The sequence below is a fragment of the Nerophis ophidion genome, linkage group LG01, assembly GCF_033978795.1.
Source record: "Nerophis ophidion isolate RoL-2023_Sa linkage group LG01, RoL_Noph_v1.0, whole genome shotgun sequence".
In the NCBI taxonomy this organism is placed as follows: Eukaryota; Metazoa; Chordata; class Actinopteri; order Syngnathiformes; family Syngnathidae; genus Nerophis; species Nerophis ophidion.
In genome coordinates, this window is record NC_084611.1 from 4,959,014 (window position 1) to 4,969,013 (window position 10,000).

Here is a 10,000-nt window from a genome sequence, read left to right on the forward strand (position 1 = left end):
CACACACACACACACACACACACACACACACACACACACACACACACACACACATCCTTGGACACTGGTCCTCATATGGAAGGTACTTTTCCTTGTTGATGTCTCAAGAAGGGTAGAAATACAAGAACACACACACACACACACCCAAACACACACACACACACACACACACACACACACACACACACACACACATCCTTGGACACCGGTCCTCATATGGAAGGTACTTTTCCTTGTTGATGTCTCAAGAAGGGTAGAAATACAAGAACACACACACACACACACACACACACACACACACACACACACACACACACACACACACACTTGTGTGAGGCAATGGCTTTCCGTATTGGGACCATACTTTCAGTCCTAAATTGTTCACCAGTCCTCATATGGACGGTACAAAAGGACGTGTGTGTGTGTGTGTGTGTGTTGTTGTATTTCTACCCTTCTTGAGACATCAACAAGGAAAAGTACACACACACCCACACACGTCCTTGTGTGTGTGTTGTGTGTGTGTGTGTGTGTGTGTTCTTGTATTGTACCCTTCTTGAGACATCAACCAGGAAAAGTACCTTCCATATGAGGACCGGTGTCCAAGTTAGGACCAAAATCATGGTCCCAATACAGGAAAACCATTGTATCTAATAGTGGATGTCTCATTTGCACCCCCTGGTGGTGAAATCCATCACAATTAGGGTGGTCCCAAAAACGAGGGCTTTTTCAAATTACCTGTGTGTCGGTTTTAAAAGTGCTCCCCCTGGTCAACATATGAAATAACAAGTGTGTGTAAAAAATAAAAAAAAATGAAGTGCTCCCCCTCTGGCCAACATATGTCATAGCAGGTGTGTGTAAGAACTTGAAAGGCACCCACAATTAATTGAAAAATATATAAAGACATACTGTAACAACTTGTAATTGTTACCGTAAGATGTTTTGCTCCTGCTCTACAGTCTTTAAAGGCCTACTGAATAATGGAGAAGTCAAAGCAAAAAGATGAAGTTGGGAAGCTTTAGCCTTTAGCCACACAAACACACGGTGATTCCTTGTTTAAAATTCCCGGAGGTGAAGCTTTACTATGGATCAGAGCGGTCCAGCGAACATGGATCCCGAACACTTGTCAACCAGCAGGTTTCGGTGAGAAAATTGTGGTAAAAAGTCGCCTCTCAGCGGAGCTTGCGCCGTCCATGCAGCTGCCGTGACTTCCCTCAGAAACTAGCGTCAACACACCCATGGACACACCCCTCCGACTATCAGGTACTATCTAACTCACTAAAACACTAGCAAAACAATAGAAAGATAAGGGATTTCCGAGAATTATCCTAGTAAATGTGTCTAAAAACATCCGAATCGCTCCCAATGCAATCGCCTTTTTTTTTTTTAACTTTAAATTTTTTTTTTTCTAGTCCTCAATATCCTTTTTTAGTCCTCAATATCCTCAGCCACAAATCTTTCATCCTCATCAAAATTAATGGTTTCGGTCTGAATCGCTCTAGCTGCTGGTGGCCATGATTGTAAACAATGTGAGGATGTGAGGAGTAAATGTGTCTAATAACATCTGAATCGCACCCACTGCCCTATAGTCTTTTTTTCTTTTTTCTAGTCCTTCACTCTCACTTTCCTCATCCACAAATCTTTCATCCTCGCTCAAATTAATGGGGAAATCGTTGCTTTCACGGTCCAAATCGCTGTAAACAATGTTCAGATGTGAGGAGCTCCACAACCCGTGACGTCACGCGCACATCGTCTGCTACTTCCGGTACAGGCAAGGCTTTTTTATTAGCAACCAAAAGTTGCAAACTTTATCGTGGATGTTCTCTACTAAATCCTTTCAGCAAAAATATGGCAATATCGCGAAATGATCAAGTATGACACATAGAATGGACCTGCTATCCCCGTTTAAATAAGAACATCTCATTTCAGTAGGCCTATAATAGTAATAAAGTACAGTATGCGTCATTTTGAAATATTAGCTTCAGCCTGCTTGCTGTTGCGTTGATGTCTCGATGGTTCATCAGCAGGTTTAGTTTCAAGTTGTTTGTATTTTACTATTAGATTGCTTCAACAATGTAATAGTAATAGTTACAAAACCCAAAAGCAGTGAAGTTGGCACATTGTGTAAATGGTAAATAAAAACAAAATACAATGGATTCGCAAATCTTTTCCAACTTATATTCAATTTCTTAGAGTGCAAAGACAAGATATTCCATGTTCACACTGAGAAACTTCATTGTGTCTTAACATTTGTATCTCATACTGTATGTCGAACACCTACAAGTGTTTTTCCACGGTGTGTTTCATCATGTGCCGCGTCACACCTTGCCTGTAAAAAAAGCTTTTACCACACACTGAACACTTGTATGTTTTTTCTCCTGTGTGTGTTCTCATGTGTGCCTTCAAAAGGGTCTTGAGAGAAAAGCTTTTTGAACACACGGAACAATTAAATGGTTTTTCTCCAGTGTGCGTTCTCGTGTGTCCAGTCAGATGGTTCTGGCGAGCAAAGCTTTTGCCACAAACTGAACAATGAAATGTTTTTTCTCCTGTGTGCGTTCTCATGTGTTTGGTCAAATAGATCTTGAGAGAAAAGCTTTTCCTACAAACTGAACAATTCACTTTATTTTCCTCTTCGTGTGTTCTCATGTGTGCTGTCAAATAGGTCTTGAGAGAAAAGCTTTTGCCACAAACTTGGCAACTGAATGGTTTTTCCCCTGTGTGCATCCTCATGTGTCCAGTCAAACTGCTCTTTCGAGAAAAGCTTTTACTGCACACTGAACAATTAGATTTTTTTTCTCCCGCGTGCATTCTCATGTGGTTTGTCAAGTGGGTCTTTTGAGACATTTTTTTACCACATACTGAACAATTAAATGATTTTTCGCCTGTGTGCGTTCTCATGTGTCGAGTCAAAAGGCCTTTTCGAGAAAAGCTAGTCCCACACATAGAACAATTAAATGGTTTTTCTCCCGTGTGTGTGGTCACGTGTCGGGTCAAAAGGCTCTTTCGGGAAAAGCCTTTACCGCACGCTGAACAATTAAATGGTTTTTCCCCTGTGTGAGTTCTCATGTGTTCGGTCAAAAAGCTCTTCCGACAAAAGCCTTTACGACAAAGTGAACAATTAAAAGGTTTTTCTCCTGTGTGCGTTCTCATGTGTGGAGTCAGAAGGCTCTTTCTAGAAAATGCTTGACCGCAAACGGAACATTTAAATGTTTTTTCTAGAGTGTGCGCTCTCATGTGTGGAGTCAAAAGACTCTTTCTAGGAAAAAATGTACCACAAACTGAACTATTAAATGTTTTTTCTCCTGTGTGTGTTCTCATGTGTTCAGTCAAATGGCTTTTTTGAGTAAAACTTTGACCACAAACTGAGCAGCTCAAATGTTGTAAACCTCTCTTCTTTGAAGAGCATTTAGAGTGTTTGTTGTCAGTGTGAGTCCTCATATCACCTTCACAGTCTGTATCGCTGCTCAAAGTTACTTCAACCTCGTCTTCAGCCTCACTATCTGATAGTGGAGCTAAGAGGTGGTCCGGTTGTGGTTTCTCTTCATCATCTTCAGTCAGTGGTGACTTAGTGAGACCAGCTTCCTCTCGTCCTAGAAGACTCTCTCCCTCCTGAGTGATCCAGAGTTCTTCCTCTTCCTTTTTAATGTGGGGGGGTTGCGTCACCTCTTCTTCTTCTTCGATGCAGGGGGGTTGCGCCTCCTCTTCTTCCTCTTTAATGCAGAGGGGCCATGAACCCTCCTGCTTAAATGTGGAGCCCCCAACCTGCGGCTGCGGGGAAAGTTCCTCTGGAGGACCAATCAGCTGCTGGACGCCTGCAGAACAAAAAAACCACACAAACACCCTTTAGTTCAGACATTATTCATGAGATGTTTCTCCTTAAATGCCTACTGAAAGCCACTACTAGCGACCACGCAGTCTGATAGTTTATATATCAATGATGAAATATTAACATTGCAACACATGCCAATACGGCCGCTTTAGTTTACTAAATTGCAATTTTAAATTCTGCGCCTAAGTATCATGCTGAAACGTCATGCATTGTAGAGGACATTTTGTTCCAGCACCGTTCCCAGCTATAAGTCGTCTGTTTTCCTCGCATAATTCCACAGTATTCTGGAAATCTGTGTTGCTGAATCTTTTGCAATTTGTTCAATGAATAATGGAGACGTCAAAGAAGAAAGCTGCAGGTGGGAAGCGATGTATTTGCGGCCGCCTTTAGCAACACAAACACAGCCGGTGTTTCATCGTTTACATTCCCGAAAGATGACGGTGAAGCTTTACTATGGAACAGAGATGTCAAGCGAACACGGTTGGATTGGACCACACACACAAAGTACAGTGTATTATGCAGCGATTATTTGGAAAGATCGTGTTTCCAAGAGTGTCTCTTGCAAAGGGCAGAGATGGGCATCGCCACTGGTGCTGAAGAAAGGTGCGGGGCCGACCTTCAGGTTGTACAGGTACGACCATATAATCTCACTAAAACACTAGTAACACGATAAGCAGATAAGGGATTTTCCAGATTTATCCTAGTAAATTTGTCTAATAACATCTGAATCGCACCCACTGCCCTATAGTCTTTTTTTTCTTTTTTTCTAGTCCTTCATTCTCACTTTCCTCATCCACAAATCTTTCATCTTCGCTCAAATTAATGGGGAAATCGTCGCTTTCAAGGTCCGAAACGCTCTCGCTGCTGGTGGCCATGATTGTAAACACTGTTATCCTAGTAAATGTGTCTAATAACATCTGAATCGCTCCCACTGCAATAGCCTTTTTTTTTTTTTTTTTACTAGTCCTTCACTCTAAATTTCCTCATCCACGAATCTTTCATCTTCGCTCCAATTAATGGGGAAATCGTCGCTTTCAAGGTCCGAAACGCTCTCGCTGCTGGTGGCCATGATTGTAAACACTGTTATCCTAGTTAAATGTGTCTAATAACATATTAATCGCACCCACTGCCCTATAGTCTTTTTTTTTCTTTTTTCTAGTCCTTCACTCTCACTTTCCTCATCCACGAATCTTTCATCTTCGCTCAAATTAATGGGGAAATCGTCGCTTTCAAGGTCCGAAACGCTCTCGCTGCTGGTGGCCATGATTGTAAACACAGTTATCCTAGTAAATGTGTCTAATAACATATTAATCGCACCCACTCCCCTATAGTCTTTTTTTTCTTTTTTCTAGTCCTTCACTCTCACTTTCCTCATCCACGAATCTTTCATCTTCGCTCAAATTAATGGGGAAATCGTCGTTTTCAAGGTCCGAAACGCTCTCGCTGCTGGTGGCCATGATTGTAAACACTGTTATCCTAGTAAATGTGTCTAATAACATCTGAATCGCTCCCACTGCAATTGCCTTTTTTTTTTTACTAGTCCTTCACTCTAAATTTCCTCATCCACGAATCTTTCATCTTCGCTCAAATTAATGGGGAAATCGTCGTTTTCAAGGTCCGAAACGCTCTCGCTGCTGGTGGCCATGATTGTAAACACAGTTATCCTAGTAAATGTGTCTAATAACATATTAATCGCACCCACTCCCCTATAGTCTTTTTTTTCTTTTTTCTAGTCCTTCACTGTCACTTTCCTCATCCACGAATCTTTCATCTTCGCTCAAATTAATGGGGAAATCGTCGTTTTCAAGGTCCGAAACGCTCTCGCTGCTGGTGGCCATGATTGTAAACACTGTTATCCTAGTAAATGTGTCTAATAACATCTGAATCGCTCCCACTGCAATAGCCTTTTTTTTTTTTTTTTTACTAGTCCTTCACTCTAAATTTCCTCATCCACGAATCTTTCATCTTCGCTCCAATTAATGGGGAAATCGTCGCTTTCAAGGTCCGAAACGCTCTCGCTGCTGGTGGCCATGATTGTAAACACTGTTATCCTAGTTAAATGTGTCTAATAACATATTAATCGCACCCACTGCCCTATAGTCTTTTTTTTTCTTTTTTCTAGTCCTTCACTCTCACTTTCCTCATCCACGAATCTTTCATCTTCGCTCAAATTAATGGGGAAATCGTCGCTTTCAAGGTCCGAAACGCTCTCGCTGCTGGTGGCCATGATTGTAAACACAGTTATCCTAGTAAATGTGTCTAATAACATATTAATCGCACCCACTCCCCTATAGTCTTTTTTTTCTTTTTTCTAGTCCTTCACTCTCACTTTCCTCATCCACGAATCTTTCATCTTCGCTCAAATTAATGGGGAAATCGTCGTTTTCAAGGTCCGAAACGCTCTCGCTGCTGGTGGCCATGATTGTAAACACTGTTATCCTAGTAAATGTGTCTAATAACATCTGAATCGCTCCCACTGCAATTGCCTTTTTTTTTTTACTAGTCCTTCACTCTAAATTTCCTCATCCACAAATCTTTCATCTTCGCTCAAATTAATGGGGAAATCGTCGCTTTCTCGGTCCGAAACCCTCTCGCTGCTGGTGGCCATGATTGTAAACACTGTTATCCTAGTAAATGTGTCTACTAACATCTGAATCGCTCCCACTGCAATTGCCTTTTTTTTTTTTTTTACTAGTCCTTCACTCTAAATTTCCTCATCCACGAATATTTCATCTTCGCTCAAATTAATGGGGAAATCGTCGCTTTCAAGGTCCGAAACGCTCTCGCTGCTGGTGGCCATAATTGTAAACACTGTTATCCTAGTAAATGTGTCTAATAACATCTGAATCGCTCCCACTGCAATTGCCTTTTTTTTTTTACTAGTCCTTCACTCTAAATTTCCTCATCCACAAATCTTTCATCTTCGCTCAAATTAATGGGGAAATCGTCGCTTTCTCGGTCCGAAACCCTCTCGCTGCTGGTGGCCATGATTGTAAACACTGTTATCCTAGTAAATGTGTCTACTAACATCTGAATCGCTCCCACTGCAATTGCCTTTTTTTTTTTTTTTACTAGTCCTTCACTCTAAATTTCCTCATCCACGAATATTTCATCTTCGCTCAAATTAATGGGGAAATCGTCGCTTTCAAGGTCCGAAACGCTCTCGCTGCTGGTGGCCATAATTGTAAACACTGTTATCCTAGTAAATGTGTCTACTAACATCTGAATCGCTCCCACTGCAATTGCCTTTTTTTTTTTTTTTTTACTAGTCCTTCACTCTAAATTTCCTCATCCACGCATCTTTCATCTTCGCTCAAATTAATGGGGAAATCGTCGCTTTCAAGGTCCGAAACGCTCTCGCTGCTGGTGGCCATGATTGTAAACACTGTTATCCTAGTAAATGTGTCTAATAACATCTGAATCGCTCCCACTGCAATTGCCTTTTTTTTTTTTTTTTTACTAGTCCTTCACTCTAAATTTCCTCATCCACGCATCTTTCATCTTCGCTCAAATTAATGGGGAAATCGTCGCTTTCAAGGTCCGAAACGCTCTCGCTGCTGGTGGCCATGATTGTAAACACTGTTATCCTAGTAAATGTGTCTAATAACATCTGAATCGCTCCCACTGCAATTGCCTTTTTTTTTTTTTTTACTAGTCCTTCACTCTAAATTTCCTCATTCACGCATCTTTCATCCTCGCTCAAATTAATGGGGAAATTGTCGTTTTCTCGGTCCGAATAGCTCTCGCTGCTGGTGGCCATGATTGTAAACAATGTTCAGATGTGAGGAGCTCCACAACCCGTGATGTCACGCGCACACCGTCTGCTACTTCCGGTGCAGGCAAGGCTTTTTTATTAGCGACCAAAAGTTGCAAACTTTATCGTCGATGTTCTCTACTAAATCCTTTCAGCAAAAATATGGCAAAATCGCGAAATGATGAAGTATGACACATAGAATGGACCTGCTATCCCCGTTTGAATAAGAACATTTAGTTTCAGTAGGCCTTTAACTTATGTTTTCCTTCACCAAGCCCGCTGTCTCCGCATCTTGGGGTTCGTCACCAACACTCTGTGACAAGTACTTTGTGTGACAATCATTGGTACTTTAACTTTTTAACTTGAACTACAAACCTAACCCAACATTTTAGGAAAGATGTGGCTTAAATATTGTGGACATCAAACAGTTGCGTGTGTGACAGCTCATCACAGGTTTGTTGGATATTTGATGCTGCTAAACTCCTGTGTGCAGTAAACAAGCAAGAAAACATTACATCAATCCAACAAATCAATATTACATAAAGTCACAGGTGCAAAAAACAACAACAAAGTACCGCGATTGACAATTTGGGAATTATTGGTAGATTTAAAAAATATTAAAAAACATTAATTTACTATCACAGCAGTGCCCACCCCACCAGGAGAAAGTGAAGTGAAGTGAATTATATTTATATAGCGCTTTTCTCCAGTGACTCAAAGCGCTTTACATAGTGAAACCCAATATCTAAGTTACATTTAAACCAGTGTGGGTGGCACTGGGAGCAGGTGGGTAAAGTGTCTTGCCCAAGGACACAACGGCAGTGACTAGGATGGCGTAAGCGGGAATCGAACCCGCAACCCTCAAGTTGCTGGCACGGCCACGCTACCAACCGAGCTATGCCGCCCCACACAAACATGCCAACAGGCGCGTATTTTAAACCCTGAACTAGGGAGGCACAGTATTAGTTCAGTACTGCAATACTAATGAATCATTTTCGGTACTTTACTGCCTCTAAAAAGTACTGCACCCGCCCCTCGCCGTCGTCACGCCGTGTCATTGCTGGATCGCGAGCATAGGAGCATGTTCGGCAGTGCACAATCACAGAGTACTCACAAGCAGACACAGTGTGTAGACAGAAAAAGGGAGAACGGAAGCATTTTGGCTTAAAAAGTAAAGATAAAGGTGAAGTAAAACACTGAAACGCCCTCAGACGTGACTAGCTAGCTAGCGGCTAATGTCCATTAGCTATTTCTAAATCACTAATCCGTGTCTCCATGGCGACAAATCATGTAAGTTTCTTACAAGTACATTATCACTGGAGGATGAGGACGAGCTAAAGATGCTTCACTACACACCGTAGCTCACCGGCGTAACAATGGAAACAAAAGCCAAGGGTGGACCTACACCTGATATCCACTGTAATGATACCAAGTACAAGAGCGTATCTAGTCAATACTACTATGATTACATTGATATTTTTTAGCATAACAAAATATTTTTTTAGTTTTTTTAACATTTATATTATGTTTGTAAACTCAGGAAATACGCCCTTGGACACACGAGGACTTAAACTATGACCAATGTATGATCCTGTAACTACTTGGTATCGGATCGATACTCAAATTTGTGGTATCATCCGAAACTAATGTAAAGTGTCAAAAAAGCAAAGAATAAGTGATTATTACATTTTAATAGAAGTGTAGATAGAACATGTTAAAACAGAAAATAAGTAGATATTATCAGTAAATGAACAAGTAGATTAATAATAATTTTTTACAGTTTGTCCCTCATAATGTGTACAAAATAATAGGTGTATAAATGACACAATATGTTACTGCATACTAATTAGGAGTCTTTGTTTGTTTACCTACTACTAAAAGACAAGTTGTCTAGTATGTTCAACATTTTACTTAAGTCAGGGGTGTCCAAAGTGCGGCCCGCGGGTAATTTTTTTTAACGGCCCCACGGCACATTTTAAAAATACGATTAAAAAAACAAAAAACGTAAAAAGTGGTATAAAAGAGTAAACAGGTGAAATGTGACAAGAAAATGTTGCTAAGTTTACTCTAATAACACAAAGCTGCCATGCAGGCTTTTATTTTCTTTAAAAAATAATTAATCAAAATCATTGTCACATTAAATATTCCACTTTGAGATATTTTTTGGGGAAAATGTTGCATATTTTGTGTTTGCCATATAAAAAACATTTTTTTTTATCTAAAGAAGGGTCTAATAAGAACAAACAAAAAACATAAACAACAATAAAAGTTATAATTGACAGATGGATCTGAAGTTGATCTCAAGACGATTGTGTTTAAAGTGAACAGTAAAAAAAAAAGTTTTTTATTTTTAATAAGTAGGACCCTTTTGGATCCCCAATAATTTTAGTGCTATTTTTTTATGTGTCTTTGCTAAAAAA

The 10,000-nt window shown here is 40.4% G+C and overlaps 1 protein-coding gene across 1 annotated transcript in view; it reads right to left on the minus strand.

Moving 5' to 3' along the window:
* Nucleotides 1–2,163: 2,163 nt before the first annotated feature.
* Nucleotides 2,164–10,000, minus strand: part of LOC133549543 (gastrula zinc finger protein XlCGF57.1-like) — a 10,320-nt gene continuing 2,483 nt past the window's right edge. Inside the window, exon 3 of the mRNA XM_061895056.1 lies at nucleotides 2,164–3,809. Coding sequence (XP_061751040.1) covers nucleotides 2,275–3,809 — 1,535 coding nt within the window. The 3' untranslated portion in view covers nucleotides 2,164–2,274. The remainder of the gene's footprint in view (nucleotides 3,810–10,000) is intronic.